The sequence below is a fragment of the Oxyura jamaicensis genome, chromosome 7 (assembly GCF_011077185.1).
Source record: "Oxyura jamaicensis isolate SHBP4307 breed ruddy duck chromosome 7, BPBGC_Ojam_1.0, whole genome shotgun sequence".
In the NCBI taxonomy this organism is placed as follows: domain Eukaryota; kingdom Metazoa; phylum Chordata; class Aves; order Anseriformes; family Anatidae; genus Oxyura; species Oxyura jamaicensis.
In genome coordinates this window covers 19,749,078-19,776,952 of record NC_048899.1, presented here as the reverse complement: position 1 = coordinate 19,776,952, position 27,875 = coordinate 19,749,078, and the positions used below count along the sequence as shown (strand labels likewise).

Here is a 27,875-nt window from a genome sequence, read left to right as displayed (position 1 = left end):
GGAAATTGTAAAACATCATTACTTGTTTACCCTCTTCAAATACTGTTTTATGTACTCTAGACATCTATTAGCCACTCTTAGAGGGGAAAAAAAAAAAAAAAAAAAAAAAAAAAAAAAAAAAAAACAGGCTAAATTTATGGTGGGGATGTTTTCTTTATGGTACAAAACAAACACTTGGGCTAGTAAGGTTCATAAGGAGGAAATGGATGTGGGTATGTGAAAGGAAAGAGATGGGGATAGAGAAAGAAGAATTAAAATTGGGAAATGAGAAACATAAAGGGGAATGAGGTCAGAAAGAAATTGCAAATGAAGTAAAGATGCATTTTGGAGTTGATTTCATTCCCTGCCAGAATGCTGTTCTCCCACTTCACACTGAGTCATTATTCATATCATCTGCTTTGCAGCCAGCACATTGCAAAAGGAGAGCAGGAAGAAACAACATTTGTCAGAGTTACACTAGAAGTTTGATAGCAAAATGACAGCAAACTGTTCCTGAGGTAGAAGAGAGAGAGCTAGTCAGAGGGCTGATCCCAACCAAAGAGCATGAGAGTGTGTGGAGGAGGAGCATGAAGAGGAGGTGGCAAGGCAGAGGATTACCCTCTTCCTCCTGGTTCCTCTGCACAGTGACAGGGAGGTACAGGGTGTGGGCAGAGGAGCAGAACAGGAACAACTGGGAGAGGACACAGCAGCTGCTGGGAGCTGGGACGGCTTGAGGTGAGTCTGAGCAGTTGTTTTAGAAACATTTTAAAGATCCAAGACTGGGTCATCTCTAAAAGCCTTGTCATAGAAATTAAGTTCCACATCTATTAACCATCTAAACCCGATGTGGAGTAATAATCAGATGCTGTAGGCCAGTCTCTGATTTCAGCAACCATAAAATTCATGTACAGGACCCCATAAAAGCTATGCTAACAATCCCATCTTGGAAGCTGGATATATTATTCTGGGAATCAGAATAAGCAAAGTGGGAGTGAAGCTCCCTCCTTCCCCCCCCCTCCCCCCATACACCAGTGCTGCTGTGACCAGAATCTGCCTCTCTTGGCTTTAAAGGGGTGTAATAGCCTCCACTTTCAGCAAGCCTCCTAGCTCTATGACATGACCTTCCCTGCTCATCACACTTGTATGTGAACCTCTCAGAATGCACTTACCAAGCCATAGATAGCTGCTCCAACCCCAATCAGAGGACTGACTGCAATGATAACAAGGGTCAATTTCCATCCACTGACAAATCCCAGGAGGAATCCACACACAAAGGTGGTTAATCTCTGGATGAAGATTGCCACTTGATCAGCAATAGCCTCATTAATTTTGTTAACATCACTAGGAGGGAAAAAAAATAATAAGATCGGAGAGCATGTCTAATGTCTATCCTTTGTGTTCCTGGTCTTGGCCACATGGGGGTTACTTGCTTTTCCTTGGAGAGGGCCCTTCCTCACCCCTGTTATTTCCATCATTACCCATTCCAAAGACCCTGGGCTACGGTGAGAAAAGCTGTTACCCTTGCAATGCCAGAAGGCACTTATACATGAGTACTACCAAGAAGATAATGTCTTTTCCTAGGAAAAGCCATCCTGCAAGCAGTCTCATTCACTATTGTGCTCCAGCTGATTCAAAGGAGGAGGCAGGGACATCACAGCTGGAAGCAGCTCTTTGATAAAGGAAAACTAGAGTAGCTGATACGGCATTCCTCCCATCAATACAGCACTAAGTACAGCCTTGCAGAGGGGGCAGGAGGAGGGCTATAACTCTCTTTGTTGTTCCACCTTCCACCACCTCCCAAACCCTCTCTAAACCTTTTCAGGTAGTTTGTTCTTTAAATGAGAGGGAGAGCAGGAGAATAGAGGAGTGCTACGTTATTGCTGGAAGCACTGGGAAAACATGACAGCTGTATCACATGGGGGAGAGTGGCACAGTGGTTAACATCATTTGAGCCCTATGCAGCTGCTCAGTTCATTTGTTCTCTCTTATCCATTACCAATGCAGAAAAAAATGTCTCAAAGCAAAACACTCATTATAATTCTGCCTCTCTTGGCTACTATCTCACCCCTGAGATTAGAAGAACTAGGAAGTCCTGGAACAAAAATGAGCAAGCAGCACTGATGTTTAAGTTGCAGATTTGTTAGCTCATCGATGTATTAAGTAAGATTACAGTCTTCTATTGAAAATATGAGAGTGCTGAGTTGAAGAACAGGTTCGTATTTCTTGAGAACTTTTTGCATTCCGGAAGCTTTATGCGGGCACAAGACAGTGCTGTTCTAACAAACAGAGAACTGGGTGTTATTTATTAGGGAAGTACTGTTCAGTTCATCTTTTTTTTTTTTTTTTTTTTTTTGTCAGAGAAACTCCTCACAGCCAGTTACACTTGACATTTACTCGTCATAAGAAGAACACCACAGAAAATCAGACACCACTGGGCGGTGAGTAAAGACAAAAAAAATCCCTTCAACTACACAAAAATCTTTTGCAATCGTCCCTACTATTATGCAGGCATGACAGAGAACAGAGAGCCATCTAGAGTTGGCATATTCATCTTGCAGCTGCCTTCATCCTGTAAACAGGAACCACTAAGCGAAGAAGCAAGCTTTAAACTCCATTTTTCTCAGAGCTAAATGTTCACTCTGGACAAGAAGTTTGCTCCACCTACCTTGGGTCCTTTTCTAAAGGTAGGTGCTTGTACCTGCTTTAGCAAAAGATTAAGTAAACCTCATTCTTTTCTTTTAAAAGCCAACAAGAGCAAAGTGTATGTGTAATTTTCCTTTCCATTACATGAGAGAGGGTTCAAACCGTCATCTCGAGTCTCAGAGGAGCATGCACTGGCAGACAAATTAGAGACTACTCTGAAAGGACTGGGCACAGAGTAAGAGAATAGAAGGACAGGATGAGGTGACAAAAACAAGCAAACAAAAAATCACTGACAGAAAAGGTATAAAAGGGAAATAGTTGTAGCTTAAGAGTTACCGGAGTTAGAGCACTCAGTTTAAATATGGGGGAGACCACTTGCCTGGTCCCTGCTTCCAGGTACGTAGCTCTATTTTATACTAGAAGTGTTTGTCAAATGCCTAGTTATTGGCACTCTATTGTGCTTGGAAAACAAGTATAAAAATGTTCTTTGTTGTGTGTGTTTTTTTTTTTCTAAATTACTTACTCAGAAATGCGTGTGTTCAGTTCTCCTACAGATGTGCAGTCAAACCAGCCTATATCCATTCTCATTACTTTCCTGAAATACGCTTTCCTGATTTTCTGTGTCTGACGAGCTGCAGCCATAACCCATAAGCATATCTGGGAAGACCATAATGTGGTTGATAAATTGCAGTAAAAAGTATTTCTGCTCCCAACAAATGGGAAAAGTAATTTGGCTAAAATGGGAAAAAGCAATTTGGCTATTGATAACTTACTATTCAGGTAAAATATATTCTAGCTACACACACACAGTAGTTGTTTTATGCCCTTGATCTTTAAATAATCCAACATTTTTTTAAGCCTCTGGATCAAGCATTTGTCTCAATTTGGACAGACTGGAGAAAATGCAAGATTAATTACTTGTGCTGTTACATGAATGCCATAGGGAAAAAAATGTCCATGTACAGCTGTAAATAATATAGGGATGGCAGCCATTCTACCTCAGTTTTTAGGAAGGAGAATGACAAATGGTTTTTGTGATTATAAAAAGCTTCAAAAGCAGCAGATTCTAGCAGATTCTGCAGAAATTGTCCAATTGTGGCTTGTATCAGTCATAAGGTTTGAACCATTACTACAGAATATGCAGGGTGTGATTCTCCTCCAACACCAGTTGTACACTACTTTACACTATTATTTTGTAATATCTTTATATCTGAAACACCGTGCTCAACTCAGTTGAGATGCCTACTAGGAATCTGCATGCCCTTTAGCTATTATTTCAGGAGGGCATATGGCTTCCATAGTAACCACACTTGAGCAAATAATTCTTCTGGTGTGAAAGGAACAGCATGCATTTACCTCCCTGGGTAAAACACATCTGTGTACAAAGGTATGCATGCACAAATCCAAGGAGGTCTCAGATTGTCAGAGCTAACTATTTCAGCCAATAGAATTTAAAGTGTCTGCTCTGCTCAAACATGGTGGTGACTAAGCAGTTAAAGGAAATATAGTTATTATAAACTTAATTATTTAGTGATTTTACTGACTTGGAGGTATCCTAACACAAGTACGGCACAACCAATTCCTGCATAGTAACCTGCAAACTTGGTCATTTCTTGTTCAATGTCCAGCAGCCTAAGAAAAAAAATAAAAATAAAAATTAATGATACTGTTTAACGTTTCCCACATATTTCTAATCTGGCATTTCTTCAAGTCTAGAGTCAAGTTAGGTGGCAAGTCCGCTTGCTTTGCTACCAGAGGTACTGTTTCCTAATACTGAGGTTATTGCTAGCAGGGGCTGGTTTGTTTGCTCTTTGTCTGGCACAGGGGTGAGTAGGTGGCAAGTATCAGGAAATCTGCCTGCATCCTGGAGCAGCTGTGCAGTGTGCAAGGGCCAGATAAGAAACCCCACTAGACTGCATGCTCAACAGCAGCACACCTAAGATGGATTTTCTGGGAAGAGCTGCCCAGTAAGTTTTCATTAGACATTGAATTAGCTTATTTGGTACCATTATACAAACAAATATCACTTGAATTTAAACTGTTTTACAGATCAAAATGAAGGCTGTTGAAGTAAATTCAAGTATTACTTTCTTGCTAACCTGAAATGATCATCTCTTTCAGCTCAAGTAGTAGTATCAAATTATTCCTAAATCAGTGAAGGGCGCTGAGTTGCTGGTATTGCACTCAGATTTCTTTGAAACAAACATTTTTTTGTTGGTTATTGGATATTCTTTCAGATGTGTTTTTTTTTTAAATGTCCTGCAAAGAACAAGCTTTATTCTATTTCCCCAGAATTTGGTATACTCACATTCTAAGCCAAAAGAGAAAACTATGTACCTGACCTATCTCTTGCAAAACACAATCATGAAAATAACTCGGGTGTCTATCATAAATACCCACTACCATTTTTAATGTCTTAATGTATCCTGATGGCTAGTTGATGCTTGAAAGGAACGGAGGTCTGTAGCAAATCCTGTCACAACTGCCAGCCCCTTATCAGGGGCTGGCTTGGACAGTCTGGATATAATTTGGCCCCGGTCACCTACATTTAAAAATGTGGATCACTTCCCATATGCTCTGAATTTCAGAGACCATTAGACAAGTGAGTTTTAATTTGAATTCATTATCTAATTTACTATCACTCAGAGATTAGAAAACTCTCAGAATGATGCACTGCAAACCAAGCCTTAAGAACTGTTACAGGTTCAAATTTGGCTTTGACAGATTTCTATATATGAATGATTCATCTAGACTCCCTTTATTATAACTAATAGGAAGAAACAGGCACTGTTAAAGGGCAGTCCATCAGACCTGCCTTAGACGTTTCCCATAAGCTAAAACGAATTGCATTCTAGAAGTGCACTTTTCTCTTCAATTATTAAAGTTTAGTGAACTTGCTCAGAAGTTATCAGGCACCTAACCTATAAGCACCTAAGTCCTAAGAAAAACATCCAGAAGTCATTATTACCTAGTGGGTCATTACAGAAAACATATAAATGATTTCAGATGCATAGCAGATATATGTTATCAGAACAACTACCACCAAAGAATATCCTTGCTGACACTTAAAGCTGAATGAACAATATCCAAGCTATCCTTCTCTCCCTTTAGCTCTGAAACGGGCCTTTGTAACAAAAACCATGCTCCTTTTGTGCCCTATGGATAGAAAATATAAACTTTAAAAGCTGAGCTGGACCTTCTGTAGCAATACATTCTAGACAAGCCATAATAACACAGTAAAAGAAACAAGAACGTGTACTACTTACCCACATCTTATTGTGGTGTTCTTTTCATTCTGATGAACAGTACCATTAATCCACACTATGGTGTTATTTACACATATCTTGCCTGGGTCTTTAAGCTCTTGCATTTCAATGTCATATTCAATAAATGTGTCTGCCATTGCACCAAACACGAGCAACACTCCTGGCTGGGCTGCTCCATGAAGAATAGCACAGAAACTACCAACAGCCATCATTAAAATTTCCATAGGTGAAGAAAATCGAAACTAAAGAGACAGGAAAAAAAAGATGGTCTCTGCTGAGAGGTAGTCTCCATGTTCCTTGTACTCTGATAAATCATTAATCAGGTGGATCAAATACAAAACCATTCTCCTTAAATGTCAGCATTTCTTCAATACAGAAAGAAGACAGATCTCCCTCTCCAATCTAATCTAATTGCACCTGTAATTAGTCTCATAAATTATGATGAGCTCCCTTTAAGTATTTGACAGCAGAATCCAATCATGTGAATGAATGTATTATAATATGATATTAATAGTGCAATATCACTCCACACTATCATCATTCCAGACAGTAGCTAAAAGATTAAGAATAGTAATTATAATCCATATATATAGTCAGCTGTGCAGATTCCTTGTGGGAAGGAGGGAAGGAGGGAAATAGCCTTAGGGCAATATGCAAAGCCTCTGAATAGTGTTGTGGTAGAAAGCCACCTAAATGTCTCAGAGCAAGTTCTCATAGTTAATATCCTGAAAAGCATTAGCTAAGCCAGACAATTGTGCACAGGTTCTTAAGCTACAAGAAATATATAGAAACATGATTCATTATGCAGTAAAAAAAAGATTGCGCTAAGCCCTATTGCCTTACATTTGCCTTGGGCTAAGAGCATTGACACATGCAGCTGGTGACTCAGCTAAAGTACAGCGATTTAAGTTACCTCGGTCACAACTGTGTGAAGTCTGATCCTCAGGTTGAAGTCGTGTAAATGTATAGACCAAATTGTGCATATAGAAAATTAATATCAAACGCTATATATTTTGAAAGAAGAGTATGAAGAAGAATTTTAGCCTGTTGAAGAACCTGTCCAGGTTCTGTAGGTGCTATAAAGTGTTGGATAGAAGAAGGTGTGGGAATTTGGAGCACAAATGGAAAAGGGATGTTGGGACAGAAACAAGATAAATGGAAAAACAAGTCAACATACAAGAGAAATAAATAAAAGAAAAAAAAAAAAAAAAAGAGTAGACTGTAGTACTATCACCATTTTTCAAACTTTACTCATAAGGAAACTAATAATTATCTTATTAAAAAAGCCACAAAAAGTACACAGATATGTGATATCTAATCTTTTAGCACCTCTGATGCAAAAATACTGTGTTTGGCAATTGCATACAGGAGTTAAACAGCTGTGCATTAAAGGGTATAGAATTCAAACCCTTCTGCTCAACAAACAAATACACAATGGAGAAGAGAGCTTTCTTGGTTTCTGTAGTTTTAAATCTCTGTACATGCTTAGTTCTGTGTAGGCTAGTTCACAGGGAAGGAAAGAATTGTGATTCCTGCTCCAATTGCTATACAGAAATTGCATTTTGTATTTTGCCACAATTCTCTATCTCTGGGCACACCCACAGTGGTCAAGTGTGGACTGTCTGTTCTCTCAAGCTAAGATTTGAGACACTTAGCCAGATAGAGTACAAGCCACACGGATGTAACTGCACTAGGCCAGTACTACAGTCAGGGCCTTACTAAATTGGACACATTACAGCCAACTTGCATAAACTACATGCAAAACAAATAATAAAAATTGTTGCATGCTGCTGGGTTGGATATCTCTTTTTATGGGTCTCCAAGACCCATCAAATGTACAACCTAAGGCTAGACATACCACACAGTGTTGAGCATTTCCAAGTTTCTATAGTTACCAAATCTTTTGATACCAATACAGTAACTACAAGGAACCTAAATTATCTGCCAAATATTGCACAACAAGTTTTTGGCAGAAATAAGAATGAACTGAGGTCACCCAGATCCTTGATGTGTATTTTAACTCTTGCTCCCATATCTACTTGTAGGTTCAATATAACATGTTTAATAGACAATTATGACACAGATATTGATAATTAACACTCAGCTGACAAAATGAAGAATAGTTCTGTTAAATTCCTATTGATTTTAATGGCAGGATCTCATGCCAAATAGTTTAATTCCTTACAAATTTGGCTTATTCACAGCTATTCCCCCAAACAGCCGCATTCATTATTGTCACTTATTCTACAGAACCATATGTGCATCTATATCCATTGATTTCATTACCAGCTGAAAGAAGCCAACACGGACAATTTTTTCTTTCTTTTCTGATGACCTTCAAGAACAGAAAACACACAATTATAAACTTGTATTTTAGTATTTATTTTGTTCTATATGCAAAGATAGTACACAGAATTGAACTTAACTCACTTTTCACTTTTCTTTTTTTCAGAAGGTTCTCCATAGGCATAGAAATTCCTAGCAAAGAAAGAAAAAGATTTTACAATCATTTCTTTATTTTCTTGGTTATTTTTCTGAAATTACATTTTGTTTCAGTTATTTTGCCTAAAACTACTGAAGAAACAAGCTATTTCAGATTTCTTCATAGTCAGTAATTTTATGGTACTTTAAAATTTTAGACGGGGACCACAGTGGATGTTAGATTAAAATGATCTGAAGGTTTACGCATTGTTTTGTAATCAGCACCTCAAAACATTGTTGCAATAATGGATTCTTTGAGGTCAATCAGAGAAACAACTATCATCCAAATTTTTGGATATTCCTTATTTAAGACAAATGCTTCAATTTGATCTGATTACTTAAGCTTTGTTGAACATTCCTAGAAATATTGATTGTTCTATTTGTGTACATCACTTACTCCGATTTCTTGAAGCTGTTACCTGTTGGGGAAAATAAATGCAGAGTTCATTATCATTCTTGAATTATCACACTTGAATTATCATTCAAGTACAAAATCTTCTGCAGTCATATGAAAAATAAACCCTGGAATCCCATGGGAACTGTTCCTAAATTATAAAGCATCTTATTGCCACAAATACATCAAGTCAGGGACAAGAACTGACACGGGTCTAAAAATGCCCTGGCAAATTTTTATCAATACATGCATTTTCTCTTGAAGTAGTTATCTTAAGATTTCAGTCCCCCAGGTGAAAAAATGTTTATTACTAAATACATTATATTCAGGACATTTGCCAAAAGTCAGCTCATCTTCATTGCAAACATTTTTTCTAGTATTGAGCTAATTCACTTGGACACTATCTCACCAAGGAATACCCCACTACTGTTCAGTCTGCTGACAGTCCACGTGTGCTCCCTGAAAGGAGGAGCTGTAGCTCATCATTCTTGCCTTCCAACAACTTAGAGATGGCAGATCCTGCAGAAAAGGGGCAGCTGTGTTACTGGAGAATAAGAATAGACACTGGTGTCTTTTCCTGGGATATTCTCTGCGGAACTGTAACTTAGAGAAATGGAACTATGCTACAAGATTCAATTGTTCTGTAGTCCCCAGGACAGGTCTGTATTTAGCTTCCTTTCAAGAGATGGTGTTAAAGATGTCGTACCTAAAGCACAGCTTGACAGTTACCCCAAAGAAGTGTCATTGTAAGTGCTGATGTATAAAACATTTGCCGTAAGTCTGTTGACATGACAATGCATAAAAAACATTGTATATGCATACATATGTAGATAGCACAGTTTGGATAACCTAATGGCATATGCACATGGCTCAAGTTCACCATGTACTTGGCAGCTTAGCATCAGATTCAGAACCATGGTATGTTTTTCAACCAGTCACCTTTCCTTTTTTCACATCTAGTGACAATATGTAGAGCATGGACTAGTCTGTCTTATGGAGCAGAGGGACTTTGCCTCACAGCACAGAGAGAGTACAAAGAAATCACTGCAACCAAAAAATCTGCCTCAGTCATTTTCTTACCCAGTTGAAGGTTTTTCCCCCATCTTTAGGTTTTTGCATTTACCAAGGCAGCAACATTAGAATTAAGCAGTCCAAGTTTGGGACTGAGCGGAACAGCTGATTACATCTCCTTTATGGAGTTAATAAGATAACTTAATTTGGCTTTAGCTAACACCACTTTTTTTTCTGCTCTGTTTGTTACCTACGGATGCTAAAAAGAAAATATATTTTCAATAAGGACATACGTACATCCTGTGAATTCCAGATTTTTTCCAGGAAGGTTTTATACTTACAAATTATCAGCATAAAGTATCATCTGGTATTAGAAAACAACTGGTTGTGAAGGAAAAAGAAACATACATCTGTTTTCAGTTTGTTGGAGGTTGGCAGCTGGTGACATCTATAATGATTTGAAACCATTCCCAAAGTATTCTCCAGGATTTCTCAAAAAACAAAAGGTTTTAGACGAAGCTTCCTCTGCTGGTTGGTAATTGGCTACTGAGAGGAAAATTGTAAAGGGAGAACAAAAGAACCTGGTACCTGGTGAAAAAGCACTCTGAGACATATTGATTTAGAGAGCAAAATAAGCATGCTCCAAAGGTGAATAAACCTTAATCTATAAATGTGAAGAGGAAAACAAGAGTATAGCAATGCTATTCAAGAGTCCAGAGGTACAGCTGCTGTGGGCCTGCAGTTTCTAAGCAGGAAGAAAAATTGGGATGACATTACCTATGTTTAAATTGAAGGAAAGAAACAGATGAGTAATAGTTCACACTGTTGTAATTTAAAAAAATAGAAAGAGAGGACACAACATTATTTTTATAGTAAAGAAAATAATGTAGGGACAATGAAATAATATATTAACCGTAAAGAAAAAAGCTATAGTAATCTTTGAATGTTCAACCAACTTTGAAAGCTGAATTATTATTTTTTTAAAAATTACAACTTGAAAAAGCATAGAATCAAGGAAAAGCTACAGAACATGGTCAAGACTTTGAGTTTTTACTGCTGTTGTGAGAACGCAGAAAAAGGAAGCCTAAGAAAAACTGATACTTGAATCAAATGAAGAAAAATTGTACTCGAAAGGCTCCCAACTAAAGTTGGCTATTAACTATACCTACAGTTGCAGTGTTCAACTTTTAATCCAGAGCGTGGTAATTCTTAGTAACATCTACAGGAGATGGTTATTGAAAAATACTTCACTGGAAATTACAGAGTGGAAGAAATCACTCAGCAGAATGCCAGTATCATTTTAAAGCACTGATGCTTGCTTTGGGAAAGGTGCTCTAACAGTTCAGTAAACTGCACAATACATTAAGCAGAAGACAGTTGCATTTCCAAGGAAACTGAGAAACCAGAAACAACACTTAATAGGCCAAAAAAATCCTAACTGTAAAAAGGAGAGTGGGCTTGATCCCACTAGAAAGTCTTTTGCTAAAGTCCTATAAAGAATAAAAACAGCAAGCACAGAAGACAAACCAGTAGACAAAAAGCAACCCTCCAGCACAGCTAGATAAACAGTCAATCTGGGAGATCTAAATAAATGGTTGGAACAGACATGAAGTTTTCTGCTCTAAAAAGGTATACCCCTTTACCTATTCACTCCCTTTGCTGTTCAGTCTTTCTCCCCTCTCAACAAATACTAGAGCCCAAAAGGTCCCAAGCATTTACACTGCCTTCAGCTAGCAGCCTCAGTTAAAAGGTTAAAAAAATTAAATAAATTAAAATAAAATATATTCTCTCCTGGGTATATAATAAAATATATATCTCTAATATGTAAGATATATATATATATCTTATATATAAGATATAATAAAATATATATCTCTCCTGGGAAGAGAGCAGACTTTCAGAATCATTCATGTTGGTTTCTACCATAACCATGGAGCCAAAGTTGCTGCTGCTGGATTGCAGATTTTCAAATCAGCCACCCAAACCAGCATTCCAGCTTTGATTTTATTACAGAATCATAGAATCATTAAGGTTGGAAAAGACCTCCAAGATCATCTGGTCCAACTGTCCCCCTCCCACCAATGTCACCCACTAAACCATGTTCCTAAGCACCAGGTCCAACCTTCCCTTAAACACCTCCAGGGACAGTGACTCCACCACTTCCCTGGGCAACCTGTTTCAATGCCAAATCTGTTTATGAACACATTCAAGCTATTAGAAGAATCATGTCCTTCACTATCATCTCACCAGCTGTTACAATAGATTTGAAGTTCCTAACAAAAACAGTACCTTGGCTCCATTCAACAGGAGATTATTTTGTCCAGGAGAATAATCCCAGCAAAGTGAAAGATACTTGATGGGGATGGTTAAAACCAAAGGAATTGTCTGGCTAGCAGAGAGACAGAGGTGGGAACATAACACTTGCTACACACAAAGCTCTTGTTCATTTCCTGACTTCAAACCCCCCCAAAAATCAAATGTACCATCTGCTAAAAGAACAGCTGCTTTTATATTTGCAGATACCAGTTGGTTTCTACAGAGATAAACACAGTCAAGGCTCAGTCCAAGACCAAACTGAGCACTCCAGATACGTTCAAACTCTACCATTATGCTCACAGTCCCATAAGACATCCTTTTGCGGATGAAGATTTTCCAATCAGCCACCCAAACCAGCATTCCAGCTTTGATTTCATCACAGAATCAAAGAATCATTATTGTTGGAAAAAACCTCCAAGATCATTTTGTCCAACTGACCCCCTACCACCAATATTACCCACTAAACCATGTCCCTAGGTACCACATCCAAACATTCCTTAAACATCCCCCTGCAATCCCGTAAAACCCAAGGAAATTCTGAAACAAATATGCCCTGCTACACCTCTCACTCAAATCTACAGCAATGACCTTGCAGTCATCATTGCAGATTTTCTTATCCGTCATAACATTTTTCAAATGAAATAAAACTCCATAGTCTTTATCACTGTCCAGCTTGATTGCTCTAACAAATCTGATGGAGTCAAAGAAAGAAGCTAAGACAAAAAAGGACACTCCTCATCTAGCAGTGTTTTGTTCAGAGCCCACGTGAAAACACCTATTCTTGTGTTGGAACAGATGAAATTGGGAATGAAGGCCATTTTTGTAAATCCCAATAAGGCCCATGTTTAGTACACAGGCTATTTCATGCATGGCTGGGAACATTTTGTTAGGTTCTGCAAGAAGGTTTTTAATGGAAGTTTAAATAAATCCAGAGTTAGACCACAGCTGCCAAGGATTTTAAAAATACAGACTTAGATGTTTATTTAGGGAAGCTGGTGATATTTGAGTGATGGAATCCTCTTGTGAACCCCTTTTACTCTACGTACAATGCAGGTACAGATGTACTTTACATTGTATTGCAATTTATTTTCTATTATGTGCTATTGTTTTGCTTTCTTGTGTAGCTTATATTTAACATAAAATCTTAATGCCTCTCCCATTGCCTGCTATTCTCAAATCTTATAAAGACCACTCAAAATTTTTAGCAATTCTCTTGATTTTTCTCCTCCTTGACTCTTGCTGCATTTGGATTGACAAACTGAAAAAAATGCACCTTGCAAGGGAAAAATGGAAGAAAAGGGGAAAAGTTCTGAAGAGGACAAAGAATGCAGATCTTTGCATAGCAATGTCTCATTAGTATTCTGCCAAGTAGAGATATCACTACAGATACATATGTTTAATGAAAGCAGCTCTAGAAACCAGGGTAGACAGAACTTTTGACTTTTTTTTCCATTTACTTGTACAGAAAAGTGCTGAATACAAAAACCAGGGTAGACACTGAATATGTAGGCTGATAAGTAAAGATTGTTCATGAGAAGGGATTGTTATACATAGCTTTTACAGAAACGTTATTTTGCAGACAGCATACCCACAGCTTCACAGAACAGCAGCAAGTGCCACATAACTGTGTATTTATTCCAGAGCATTCGCTTTGTGTTCTGTTGACTATCTGCTCCACTTAGACCACCCACTACCAATTTTACATGCTTTATAAAATCTGAAACTGACTGAAGAATAAACTCTTTATATTTACCATCCAAGTCAAAAGCACAGTTATCCTCTCCCAATCTCTTGATGCTACGCAGAACAACAGGGTCAGACATGATGATCAGTTACTCAAATCCAAAGTCCTGAAGAGAAGGGGTGGAGAAAAAAATAGTATCAGCTTATGTTAGCCTTTGAACATACAATAATATTATGTTAAATTCCTGCTTACCTCATCTTTGCCCTCATTTTGCCCTCATCCCAAGGCAATGCCTCCGATTACAGTGCAGGTTGTAACAGAATGGACAACCCAGGCACAGTGAAACTTGAATAGAGAAACATCGCAGACAAGGATCTCCATAGCACCCCAAAGTGCAAATCCTTCAAAAGACTTTGGTACCTCCTACCTTAAATGGAAGTGGCTCTGATGGGCTTTGCAGCCTACTGCAAACAGCCCTGTCCCTGATAATGGTCATATTAAAATTAACTACTGCTTTTATGCAGGTGACATCTGTAGATTATAGCCCAGTATGACAGATCCTGCCTCAATTACAAGAGAGCAGTGAGCAGGGCCCAGCCAAGCTGCTAAGTGGTCAGTAGGACCGTAACAGAGGGAACCCTTCGCTTTTCTTTTACCATCTGGTCCTGAATTTTACATGTACATCTCTGGCATGTGCATCATCAGTAAATCAGGCTGGAAATACCTAAGTCTCTTGGTTAATTCTAAACATCCAAGGAAGAATTTAATTATTCTTGTGTCACTTTGATGGATGTTTATCAAAGATGGAGACCTCCATAACTAATTGCAGTGCTTATTGTTACAATCTTTTTTTTTTCCTAATATCTAATCTGAATTTTACATGTCAGAATTTAAGCCCCCTACTTCTTAAGCAATCCACCATGGATATGGATATAATGGATATGGATATAACCTGAAAGGAGGCTGTAGCGAGGTGGGGGTTGGTCTATTCTTCCACGTGCCTGGTGACAGGACGAGGGGGAATGGGCTAAAGTTGTGCCAGGGGAGGTTTAGGTTGGATATTAGGAAGAACTTCTTTACTGAACGGGTTGTTAGTCACTGGAATAGGCTGCCCAGGGAAGTGGTTGAGTCACCATCCCTGGAGGTCTTTAAAAAACATTTAGATGTAAAGCTTAGGGATATGGTTTAGTGGAAGATTTGTTAGCGTTAGGTCAGAGGTTGGACTTGGTGATCTTGGAGGTCTCTTCCAACCTAGACTATTCTGTGATTCTGTGATTCTGTAATACTCTTCCAATTTGCAGGTAGGCTGTATATATTTGGATAATACTAAAAAGTTTCCCTCTTCATAAAAATAAAGCAATTCATTCCATTTTCCTTTGTTGGCTGTACTTCCCAAACCTCTGATAACTCTCACTAGTCTCCTTTAGATTCTAGTAAGTCTTTCTTGAAGTGATAAGCGCGTAATAGCAGTATAGCACCAGTTTTACCAACACTGAGAAAAGAAGGTTTATTTCACATTTCACAGATTATACTCCTGTTTATACAACCCAGTGTGGCATTCTTTCTTTTCTTTTTTTTTTTTTTTTTAAACAAAAGCATCACACTGTTGATTCACATTCAGTTTGTAACCCACAAAACCACTTAATTTTTGCAAACAATTTTCTACAGAGCCAGATGCCTTACAAACTATATTTTCACAGTTGATTACTGCTGTCTGCTCTTACTAGATTTTAACAGCACTTAAAATTTTTCAGCCCATTTTTCCTGTTTGTTAAGATGATTTTAAATTCTACTCCTGCTCTTCAGCATATCTGCAGTCTCTCCTATTTTTATGTAATGCTCATATTTAATAAGTATATCATCCATTCTGTCATCCATGTCATTATCAGTATTACTGGATTATACTAGAAGCAAGACAGACCTCTGCAGAACTGCACTCAGTACATCCCTTCATTTTGACATTGGTTCATTAATTGCTATTCTATGGATGTTGTTTTTCTTGCCTGAAAGTTTCTGATGAGCAGAGAGGATTTGTTGATGCACTGGTCAGTAAATTCGGACCCCTTCACATTACGTGACCCCCTCGACTGTGAAACAAATTCTCTCTTTAAGTACGTGGGTAAAGCCAAATCAGTGCTGTAAAAGCAAAAAAATCTGATGAGGACTACAATAGTCACTGACTAGGTAAAATTGCAGGTTTTTTTATTCATTCCCACATACAGTGAAACAATTTACAAACTTAATCATTTTTCTGTTCTCTCTGACAGATGGCAAATGGGCCAAACAAGGCTATGCTATTTCCTTGGTTAAAATCTCTACCATGTGCACATTCCCAAGTACACTTTGTAACAGAGAAAGCATGCATCACCTGCTTCTGACTAGAAAGGAAAGCATCATATACACATCAACCTGTTTCACATGAGGTCTAATCTACAAACCATTAAATTTCAATTCAGCTGAATTTGCATCTGGCAAATAGAAGTTTTAAGAAGGGCTTAATTTCCAGATAATAAAGTTTTATATTGAAAAACTCAGTTTATGTTGAAAACTCGGTTTATGTTGCCCTTAAGAGCAAGCCTATATTCCTGGTGGTATAATGTCTCTTGAGCTTAGGTCTTCACTGAAGAAGACGGTAACAATTTTCCCCAAGTGAAAAAAATAAAACACTCACTTCTTCAGTGAAAATACAAAGCTTGATCTGCTTTCTTCATCCTGCCTTTTGCAATGCCTGATTAATTGAAATAGTCTGAAACAGATCTCCAAAAACTGTTTTTTCAAATCATCCTAAAGTTCCAGAAGTTTCTTTCATGAGAGAGAAAAAAAATAAAAAATAAAAAAGGTTATCAGCTAGCAAAATGTTGGCAGTTTTGTCATTGGTCACAATGTCAAGACTTTTAAGTGTCAATTCAGTTGTGAGGTTGAAGCTAGAGATCTGTACACTAAGCCTCTGCTACATCTAGAAAACATAAGCAGTTTAACAGTGAGGAACCCTTCACAGTGAAGTGATTTTAAGGAAAACACAGCTTAAATATGCAACTAATCTTAAGGCTGTACTGTTTTTTTTAACCTTAGGTATGTGTTTTTAGGAAGGACGTGTTCAAAAAAAAATAAAGAAAGCCATGAGTGTGAGAAAAATAAGACTATGATGTTTTTATTATTTACAGATTTCTGGTTCAAATGGTTAAAGCATCTATGACTGAATTAGTGACACACAGAAGATACAAATTTCAGCCATTCACTCACGTTTCTTTCTTCAAACAATGATAATTTTACCAGCAATTTGTCCTTCTACAGGAAGCCATCATTTGTTTCCAGATCTAGTACAAACTGCTTTGCTTGGGTTAGCACACAAGTAATGGAACTGCATAAGGAAAGCTGACCTAATAGACAAACAGCTGACTTTACGCTGAAGTTATTTCATTTGGCAATGTTACCTCGATTATGAAAACAAGTGTTCTGTTGGAGTAAATAAATTATATTCCTTCCTGTTCTGTAAACAAGATGAATCTAAACCTTAAGGGTGGTATTTACATGCACATTCTAGCAGCTTTAAAATACTTCATGAATTCACAGCAATTATAAACCTGATTTAAATTAAGTGATACACAAGCATAGTACTGATTCTGGCTCCCAGGGGAAAAGTTAAGAAGTGGTTAAAAGTAAAGTGCATTCCTGCTTCAGAAAGATAAAGGATAGTGTCATACTGTAAATTGATGAAGAAGGCAAAAGCGAAGCAAAGTCATTCTCTGCCTCATCATCTTTCAGCTATTATTTGACTTTGAAATCATAATATCTATACCATTTTTTTTTAGTGGAACACTGTAAGAATCAGTCTGTCCTTTCAGTGCTGTCATCATGCTGAGAAGTCTCACTTCAATGCTTATTCTGACACTGTATTTCAACATTACGATGTATTTCATAACTCATTTATTTTTAAACCTGAATTCTGATGCAGTTTTTAAAAATGGGGAAACAAGATTAAAGACTAGAGTAGGGATTCTTGTTACAAATACTTGCTAGGGCTAAACTTCCTGGAATTATCTCAATTAAAAAAAAAAAAAAAAAAAAAAAAAAAAAAAGTGACTGCCCAAAATTTTGGAAATAAAACATTTTTTTCCTCTATTTTCTGAAGTTTAACACATCAAATACTATCCACATACTATCCTGTCCAGCGGGCATCATTCATTACCTTATATTAATATAAAAGATTAGCAAGCTGAATTACAATACTATAATAACCTTCCTTAGGGTCTAGAAGTTTATCTGGGGATCACTTACAACATCTTGAAAAATACAGATGTTGATGTCTCGATTAAGAGTGATGTAGATAATAGAAATCAGAGATAACTGAAGATTAGATAATCTCATCTGCCCCTAAGTATACAGAATAAAAACTAACAACAGAAAATATGTGAGAAACAGCACTGAAGTGAAATTGCATTTTACTCTAGCCAATGAAAGGATGACCGCTGGATTTTTTGATAAACAAAAATCTGTAAGGAACTCAAAATCCAGATTTTAAAAAGCAGTACTTTGCAAACAGTGATAAATTCTTATATGCTATAGAGGGCATTAAAAACTGGTTGTAAAAGTTCTACCTGGGGCCCCCCGCCCCTTTTTTTTAATCTACATTGCTCAGATATTAATGACAGCATACATGCAGAAAGACACTTTGCTTAAAAATATGACCTGAATGTCTTGTTCTTCAAATAGTCCCATTCAAAAATCACTAACTGTGCAGACAATAATTTAGAATTTGGATTAGATTATTTTGAAGGAAAAATACTGAATACCTTTCAGTTCAGGAAGTTCCATCAGTTATCTCTGAAACATTAAACATGATATATTTGTTACTCACCCGTGGCTGTGAAAAAACACCTATTGTAGAACAAATTGGAAGAATTCTGTTCAATTAGTCAGTGAAGCACCCAACCATTTCCCATTACGTTTTCATTATTCTAACCCATTTGGCAGGACTGAATCTTTAAATTGGGCATTGGCTATTTGCACCTGGGTCAATAACCACGCGGTCACACTGGTTACAGTTCATTGACATCTAATGAAGGGTTTAAATTTGACTAATGTAATCTCACAACATAAAGTCAGGCTACTTGGAAAGCAATTATACATGAACAGACCAGGCAGTTCTCTGGAAAAAAAATGTGCTCACAACGAATGCATGGGAAGATATTATTATAGCATTATTTATCACTATTAGTATAGAATTACTTTATTACCCACGTAGTAATTCAGTGTAAACTACTGTCCTTGCAGTAGGCGGCAACATCAGCTGAATAGTATGAAAGCTGGTCTGGAGGTTATGTTATGTTAAGTTTAGATTGAGAACTTGCTCAGAATCCTGGTTTTCTAACACATAGCTTACCTGTTTCCAGGACATTTAAATTTTTAGTATTCTTCCTTAAAAAGATTAATATTTAAAAGCAAGGAAACTACTAAGCAGGAGGGAGCTCTCACTGGAGATGAGCCTGCCATGGACTTTTTACTAAGGGACAATGCCGTGGCCCCAGCCAATGTTACCTACAGAATTTATAGGTAAAGGCAAACTTGGTTTAGTTCCCCTTTGAAATCAGTTCTCACTACAGAGAGCCTTGGCTGATAAAACAAGATGGAAAGATATTACCTTAATCTTAGTGACTGTTGGCTCCCCTCAGTTCTATACTTTCAAACTTTCCATGAAAGGTCCTCATGCACATTAACTGCATCAGAATCCAGCTTAGCTCACCTGAGCCGTTTCCCTTGTTGAGTATCATTCCAGTGCACACAGCGACAGCATTACCAGACCCAAACCTGGTGTCATCTCCCATTTTCATAACAAAAAGAAGTATAAATCTCTACTAAAGTACACAGCATAGCCTTGAGAATAACACTGAGATAACACCACAGTACTAATTATCTTGGCCACCACATACTAGAGCCATATCCTTGCAGTGCAGGATATAGGAGTGGAAAAGATGGAAGAAAACATAGCAAGGTGAAGAAAATACAGCACTCAGTTTTAGGCCCTCTCCCACAGACTCACCTTCCTGTTTTTACAACTTCTAGAGGAAAAACTGCCAAATGCACCTCATCTTCTTAAGCTTTCTTGCACTTTGTCTCCTTCCAATGTCCTGGGAAGGAAAAACTCAAGTTTCTATTGCTAGATTCAGCCCGAGAGGCCTTCCAGTGAAAGAAGAATTAGCCACTGAATTAAAACAATAGAGAGCAGGACTTCAGTAAATCCAGAAGACTGAGGACAGATGCTCCCACCTATTCTGGTAGGGAACACATACAACATCTCTGAGCCAAAATAGATGATAGATACTAGTTACTTCATGAAACATGAGCAATACCTGCAGGGTAATTCCACTCAGTCACGGTCTGAATTGAGGGGAAACATTTTCCTTACAGCTTGCATCATTTTAATACCTCTTTGCACAGGAAGAATAAGATCAAAATTCATTGAGCCAAATGAAGTAAAATAATTGCTTCTTCCCTAAATTTTAGGACTGTTTAAGCCAGTATATTGACAGAGTTATCCTCTCTTCTGTGGATTTTTTTCCAACAGTTCACAGGAACGAGTGAATAAAAATTAATCTTAGTTATTCCTGGACAGATCATTTCTCAATAAGAAATGAAAACCCACGTGCTATTTTGGCAGAGAACTCCTCTGCTCCAAGCTGTAGTCTACAACCCATTGATCTTTATTGCAGTATTGAACAGAGGTAGTAGCAGCAATCAGATAAAAAAGGCTTCCAAAGCTTCCCAAAAATACCCAGAAATTTAGTTCTGTATGCTCACAGCTATGGAGGAGCAGATGGCCATACTTTTCTATCAGGTAAACAAATTTGGTCTGTCACTGCAGGCTAAGGTTCCAGATGATCAGCTTATTTCAGTGTTTTGTGCTGAAGTCTGTATGCAAGTATAGCAGTCTGGACTAGCCTGCTGGACAGAAGGCATTGAGCAGACAGCTCTCACGCTTCATTAATTTATTTCGTAGCCAATCATAGCCAAATTAATTTTTGCAGCTTATTCACAGTGATCCCAGGGCTGAGGAACCAAGAACTGGATGACTTTGAGTATAATTCCTATCTTAACTGTGCCACATATACTGATAGCACTTCAAATTTCAGAAACTTTAAAGCAAATCTCAATATCATAGTACACTTCTGCTTCCACATCATGCTTTATCTGTCTGTCCTTTGAAAAACAAAGCAAACCAATTTGTTGTCATCTTTATTTTTCCAGGTCTTTGAAATTATTTTTGTTGTTTTGCTCTATGTGTTATCATCATTTTTACACCTAAATAATATGAAGCTGAAGTAAAGTGAATACTAAATAAAGCTAGTTAAATCTATTTTCTTGTACCCTGATTTTTAAATAAACAACATTTGAATTAAAGTACATGCAGTTTACAACTTGAATTACTAGGCATCTGACTTCCACATCTGTTCTTGGAGTTTCAGCCATTACATACTATTTATCAATTTTGTCTGGGAAAAAAAAAAAAAAAAAAACTATCACAGTAATAAATATATTTAGAGGACAAAAATAACAAATTCAGGCTGGAAGAAAACAGAGTCCCTTCTCTGGAACTCTGATCAGGGCAAAGACTGGAAGAGTGGGAAGCTGCAGGAACTGTCAGTATAAGCACACAGTTGGTCAGACTGGCAGGTACCCCCATGCTGTCTCTTCATTCTTTTCTTGGCACCGCAGCAATTATACAAACATGACTTAGTATTCACCTTGTACAAGGCAAAGTGAATTTTACATGGAGCTTACTGCTCTGAGTTTTACGCTATTAAAAAGGAAATTATGTTAATCCCATGAGGTGCTTATGTACGTTACCTCTTTCAACCTAGCACAAATTTTGAAAAAGTTTTTGCCATTTCTAAAGACTTTTAGCAAGTATTCTACACAAAGGAAAAACCTCCTTTTTGCACCTAAGGGAAGAGCAAGTCTTCCTATTATGATGCCTGCTTTTATGGTTTTAGCTGCAAGCAAAGAATTGTTTGCTGGTAAGAAGGCACTTTCCTATTTTGCAACCAGGCTACATTTCTTCACTGAAACGGCAAATAGCTGATACTTTCCTTATAGTGAAATAAGGAAAGTACCTCTGGGCACAATAGGGACGTTTGTGTAAAGGTGATCTCTTGCTATGGAAAGTATGAAGTCCAAGTGGGTAATTGCCAGGCGTGGATACCTTTGGGTGGGAGGCTAGCACACAGAATGAAACAAGCATTTCTCCTCCCATGGTCTACGTCTGCTCAATGTCACTAAGTCATAACACATTTAGTTCTTGGCCACAAAAATATGCTATCCTGAAACTGCAAAACAATGTCTAGAGCTGCTCCAGCAAGTAGGCTGGGAGATATGGGGTGGGGGAATTACCTCTGGTTACTTGTCCTGTTTCTATAGTTAGCTTCTCACCATCTGCTTTTGAAACATATTAACATACTGGAAGCAAGATATGCACTCACTCACTCCCTCGATCTGACTAAAGTTTGTATGTATTTTTTCTCCATTTCAAACTTTTGTGCAAATCAAAACAGCAAAGACAGGAGAAAAAAAAAAAAAAAAAAAGTGATTCAATGTGTTGAAATAAAAATAATTTTTAAAAAACCTTTCACAAAGACCTCTCTGAGAGTGCCTCTCCCCTCCCACCCTTCCAGCATCCAGGCTCCTTCCTCGGTTACCTCAGCAGTTCTTGTCAAGATGGCACCTCCTCATGGGCCTGCCTTGCCTGTGTGCTTCAGCTCTCCCAGACACTTCTCCAAAATGCCTTCAGGGCTTCTGACCCAGGGCCTCTTATTACCCTCCCTCCTGGAAACTAGAAATAATATATATATATTTTATTGATTAGCCTTCTGGTTTTGTTGTTCTTTGGTTTGTGGCCCCTATAAAGAATGACATCTTTACACTGCCACATCCGGCGACTGAGGGCAGGTGCAGCACCTTTCAGTATATCTTGCAGGCTGGAGTTTGAAACGCAGGCTGTACAAAGTACTCTGACTGCAAACCTTGCAATTTCAGCACTTCATTATTTTAATATAAAGTCCCACCAACTGACTAACAACCACAGGGACCAGAAGTTAACCATCAACCACACTGTCCAAATCCCATGTCCATAGACAGGCCTGTTGCTGTAGCAAAAACAGGCCTCGATGAGCCTTTTCTTCCACCAGCTTCACTAATTCGGCTTTTATTTTTATTTACTAACCCTATTAAAGATTAAACCTATACTATGTCTTCCTTATGTTAACCTACTCATTATTTAGTTAACATCTCCACAGCTGAAGCAGAGCTGCGTCTCCTGCTCCAGCCGTCTCTTCCCCTGGGCTCCCGGTTTGCCGCCCAGGCCTTCCTGCAGGAGCTGAGGCGGCGTGGGGCATCTGGCAGGCCGAGGCCAAGCAGGCAGGTCTGCCTCAGGCTCCAGGAGCCAGCCTGGCCCTGCCACTGAGCTATAGCACCTGGAGTAGTCGCAGGCAAGAAAGGTAGAATGGTAATTTTAATGCTGCCACAGGAGAAGGGAAACCATCCCCTCTGCTCGGTCAGCAATGCTTGCATATGCAGACAAAAAAGTTTCCTAGTCTTAACATGCAACTTCATTGCATCCTGCCCTGCCGAGATGGACTGTCTGTAAGTAACGTTTGTAAAGATCTGCACACTGTTACCTCTATTTCAAATTATTTTCTTAGCCGAATGCATTAGGTCTGCTTTCCAGGCCATGAGCATTCACAAAGACATGTAACTTGGGAAAAAAAACAACCAACTATACCTTAATAATTAGCAACTTTTGTTTCTCATTTCAGAATAACGTGTCCAGACAACTTCAGTAAAAATGCTTTTCTACGTAGTACTCTTCCTTGGCATTGTCTCTCTGTGGTGGCATTGGAGGGCAAGAGACAGGATGAAGGTTACAAATCTCACTGGCAAATATATATTCATCACTGGATGTGACACAGGATTTGGCAATATGGCAGCAAAGACTTTTGATAAAAAGGGATTCCGTGTTTTTGCCAGCTGCCTGACTGAAACAGGTGCCAAGGAGCTAAAAACTGTAACCTCTAACCAGCTTCAGACAGTGCTGCTGGACGTGAGAGATTCAGACACTGTTAAGAAAGTGGCTGCATGGATCAAAGCTGAAGTTCAGTCAGAAGGTAAGTGCCAAGACATCTGCCTTTAAAAATTAAATAATAATAATAATAATTTTGCAATAAAGTTTTCTCCGAAAGACCATGCTATGTTCACAGTTTACTCTAATTCACATTTGACAAGCGTGTATGGATGTCTTCCAGAAACATGGAAGGAGATCTCACTAGAGGCATGTTTTATACGTCTACTTAGTGGTTAGTGACAGCTAAGTATCTGAGAATGCTTCCTCAAAAAGTCAGGTTTACTGACACATCGTTATAAGAACAGAAATCCAATTCCTGGAACCTTCACCAGGACTGCTTGCGCTTGCACGCATTTCTAGATTTGGGCATGAGTGCTGAGCACCTCCTGTGCTAAGTTACAAAGCTAGAGAACAAATTAAAGAAATTCTGCTTAACAAGCTTAAAGAATACTTACTTTAAAACTTGAAAACTTTTAATACATGGCTTGTAAGCACTTACTCTAACATAGCAAAAAAATATGTTCTTGTGAACTATAGGAAATAAATATAACTACTTTGAAATATTGCTTTGCAGGTCATCCATAAAATAGAAAAATCCTTTTTTTTTGACCCAATAAGTCATGCAAGACAAATTGCTGCTCCTGTTACCGATGCTAATTGATTTCAGTTGCACTAGTATTGCAGTAGGGTTTACAAAGGCACAAGATTTAGATGTAGAGCTTAGGGATATGGTTGAGTGGAAGATTTGTTAGCGTTAGGTCAGAGGTTGGACTCAGTGATCTTGTAGGTCTCTTCCAACCTAGACTATTCTGTGATTCTGTGAAGATTCATGGGCTGGATTCTGCTAACTGCGAGCCTTAAATCAGGTCTATTATGATGTGTCATAGTACCGATTATACTTAATGTTAAATTCCAGTTTCCATGTTACCTTTCCTCTCTTCATAAAATTGCTTATAACTTGCTCAGATTGCCTTTCTTCAAAATTGCTTGGTTTCCAGCAAAAAGGGATCTCATTCCCCATGAAAAGTTATGTGTAAGGTAAAATCAGATTTGTTGTCCTTTTGGCCCATCACTGACTTGCTGTGAAGTCTCACTCTGTTCAATTATTCTACCGCATAAGGCAAAAATTTGCTTCCTAATGTTCTTTTTTTTTTTTTTTTTTTTTCCTTGCAGGTCTCTGGGGACTTATTAATAATGCTGGAATTATGGGGCCATCCGCTCCTACAGACTGGTTGGATATTGAGCACTTTAGAGAACCAATTGAAGTTAATTTAATCGGACTCATAAATGTTACAATAAATATGCTTCCCTTGATAAAACAAGCAAAGGGAAGGATAGTAAACGTATCCAGTGTTGGAGGTCGCCTAGCCTTCAGTAGTGGAGGCTATTGCCCTTCAAAGTTTGGGGTAGAAGGATTTAATGACAGCTTAAGGTATAATATACTGTGAGGAAAGACCACTCTTTGTTTCCTAGGCTAACAGACTAACTGAAAACCAGCACATGCAGAACAGAAGTTGATTTAGAAGCCTGGCACTTGATATAAAACTGAAAAATACTGGACACTTTGGGCTAATTATTTCTAAAAGCGCCTTTTCTCAGCATAGATTATGTCACTTTTGAAGACTAAGATACAAAGCCTGTTTGGCACATAAGGTGTCCTGGGTTGGTACTCTGGTGTGGCTGGTACTCTTGAATATTCATAAATAACTTACTTCAGTGTGCATAGGGGCCTTATTGCAGAGGAGGTTTGACTCAAGGGAACTGAGATGTCTCTGCAGTATGAACCTAATTTTCCTGTTTAAAAGTGCAACTGGAAACTGCCAACAGCAGCCCATCCAAAGGGAAGGAAAAAAAAAAAAAAAAAAAAAAAAAAAGAGCACCACCACCACCAAAATCACATACAATGAGTTTTTGCATGATATTAATTTCTGTCTAAGCTTTGTTCTCCAAAGTGTCTTCTCTTAATAATACGAGTCATTAAAGAGATCTAGAGAATATAACAAACTAATTCTGGAGACCACTATGGCTTCTTCATGTAAAACAAGGAACAATTTGTGTGCTTAAATATATAGGGCCATTTTAGATACCAGGAGGTATCCAGGACACTTGCACAGGGCTGACAGATAGGAGACATGGCCAAAAGGATGTGTACCAATCTGGAGCATCAGATGGAGGTTAAGAGGGACTCACTAGGACATGTGAAATGTCTCTAGATACTTACATTTAGGCAGCCAGACAGTCTTACAGGGAAGTCAGATAACTAATGAGCAACTGCAAGGTGAAACAGGATGTGAAATACAATATGCTAGCTACTGCACAGTCACTGCCTATACATGTTCACACTCTGTCAAACAGGTAAGATAGTTCATCCCTCTTTCATTTTGAGATAACAGGCTGAAAGTTCACAACTGTGCTTGCCTCACAGTATTTGTGTGCTGGTGTGCCATGTAAAGCCAGAAATGAAAGTATTAGTACAGAAAAAATATACTAAAATATTTTTAAAAATAATCCCACAATATTAATAAGAATATCTAATGAGATTGAATTGTTGCGCTGTCTTTGCAGGAGAGATATGAAAGCTTTTGGAGTTAATGTTTCTTGCATTCAACCTGGACTGTTCAATACACCATTATCCAGTCCAGTAAAGATTCTGAAAGAGAAGGAGATTATTTGGAATCAGCTTCCTCCCAGCACTAAAAGGCAATATGGAGAGGAGTATTTTCAGAAAGGTGAGGCAATTTCCAGCCATTTGAATAAAAAGAAGCAATGTATTTCTTGCTGAGAAAGCCTTGCAAAAGGGCATTATATCTTCTAATCATTCTGACTTTTTGAAGAGACTGTATGGGAAAAGTTACTCTTCAAATGCCTCTACATCACAATATGGCTATCCACACAAAAGACTTGTTCAGGAAAACTTTATTCAAATCTCAGTTAAAGATTAATTATTTGTGTTGGCGTGTAGCTTTTGAGCAAACTCCCAAACAGAAAAACATTTATCTGATGATGTAACCAATGCGCTCGCTATGTTTTTCTGTCATTATTATTTATGTATTCAGTAATCAAATAGGGATAAATTCCCTTTGCTTCTGCTAGCTCCAATGGTGATGAAGCCATTCAGGAATTGTCTGACAGAGACTACTTGCTTAAGCCTGCTTCAACAGAAGCTGTTTGTCTTTTGTTCCTTGGGCTTTCTCTCCCCTCAAATTTCTTCTTTACAACTGCACTTCACAGCTTTCTGCAAAGTAATTCCTTACTAAGAGAGACTTATTTACAACCACCACAGCACTTGTTTCCCTTGGCCTTTTTCAGAGATAGGTTTATTCTGAGCTACTGTCATTGCAATACAAACCTAGTTTTGCCATGACTGTGTCACAGTAAAAGGTAATTAGGCTGGTCTGGGAGTAAACTATATCACAGTAGCATTATGGATGGGGTAGCTGGTCCTCAGAAACTGCTATGAATTCTTCTGTAGGGAGAAACAACAAATACCAGTTCCTTAGTGAAACAGCACAAATCAGTGTTGGATGAAGAGTTAAAGTCACTTTTCCTGTCTGTTACTGAATGGTCTTTTATTTGAGTTTTACAGATGCAGCAAAGAAAGAAAAACTGACCAAGATCTGTCTTAACAAGGACATTTCCCTGGTTGTTGAGTGCATGGAGCATGCCCTAACAAGCCTCTATCCACGCGCCCATTACATCATTGGGCAGGATGCGAAGTGGTTTTGGACTCCCCTATCAAGAATGCCAGCAGCTGTACAAGACTTCTTACTCCTGAGAAGCAGAGCAAAGCCTGCAGCTTCCCACGCAAACTAAATCTTTGCCAATATATTCTTCATCGCAGACAAGGCCAATTCCGTATGATTCGTCCTTTATATCAACATAATACAAACCACACCTGAAACACACCCTCATGCCCTATAAATGTAAAAATACATCTATTTCTCCAGTATCTGCTACTATTAAAAAATAAAAAAAAACTACTTCTTT

General features: G+C 38.1%; 2 protein-coding genes across 4 annotated transcripts in view; one reads left to right on the top strand and one right to left on the bottom strand.

Annotated features, from left to right (window-relative positions):
* The window catches only part of ABCB11 (ATP binding cassette subfamily B member 11), a 45,575-nt gene extending 26,789 nt beyond the window's left edge, over positions 1 to 18,786 (bottom strand). Inside the window, exons 1-9 of one of the 2 annotated variants that reach the window (XM_035331883.1) lie at positions 18,633 to 18,786; positions 13,844 to 13,940; positions 8,767 to 8,788; positions 8,319 to 8,366; positions 8,175 to 8,223; positions 5,889 to 6,130; positions 4,167 to 4,254; positions 3,146 to 3,279; positions 1,149 to 1,320 (exon numbers count right to left, since the gene is read on the bottom strand). In XM_035331883.1, the coding sequence (XP_035187774.1) occupies positions 1,149 to 1,320; positions 3,146 to 3,279; positions 4,167 to 4,254; positions 5,889 to 6,130; positions 8,175 to 8,223; positions 8,319 to 8,366; positions 8,767 to 8,788; positions 13,844 to 13,913 (825 nt within the window). In that variant the 5' untranslated portion in view covers positions 13,914 to 13,940; positions 18,633 to 18,786. Of the gene's footprint in view, positions 1 to 1,148; positions 1,321 to 3,145; positions 3,280 to 4,166; positions 4,255 to 5,888; positions 6,131 to 8,174; positions 8,224 to 8,318; positions 8,367 to 8,766; positions 8,789 to 13,843; positions 13,941 to 18,632 lie in introns of those variants that run through there. The other variant, XM_035331884.1, reaches the window with a different exon arrangement.
* LOC118170008 (dehydrogenase/reductase SDR family member 9-like) lies at positions 131 to 27,875 on the top strand. Of its 2 annotated transcripts, XM_035331895.1 has the most exons (6): positions 1,380 to 2,191; positions 2,338 to 2,663; positions 23,584 to 23,931; positions 25,062 to 25,320; positions 26,454 to 26,617; positions 27,475 to 27,875. In XM_035331895.1, exons 3-6 carry the CDS (start codon positions 23,613 to 23,615, stop codon positions 27,699 to 27,701), a joined length of 969 nt encoding a protein of 322 aa, XP_035187786.1. In that variant the 5' UTR covers positions 1,380 to 2,191; positions 2,338 to 2,663; positions 23,584 to 23,612; the 3' UTR covers positions 27,702 to 27,875. The 2 variants fall into 2 exon arrangements, with proteins under 2 accessions (XP_035187785.1, XP_035187786.1); XM_035331894.1 differs by lacking the exons at positions 1,380 to 2,191; positions 2,338 to 2,663 and adding an exon at positions 131 to 714.

Excerpts from the sequence above, each read along its gene's own strand:
- LOC118170008 (XM_035331894.1), top strand. The coding sequence starts at position 23,613 with ATGCTTTTCTACGTAGTACTCTTCCTTGGCATTGTCTCTCTGTGGTGG. Across the intron at positions 25,321-26,453 it reads GGATTTAATGACAGCTTAAG|GAGAGATATGAAAGCTTTTG; the intron begins GTATAATATACT and ends CTGTCTTTGCAG. Across the intron at positions 26,618-27,474 it reads AGAGGAGTATTTTCAGAAAG|ATGCAGCAAAGAAAGAAAAA; the intron begins GTGAGGCAATTT and ends TGAGTTTTACAG.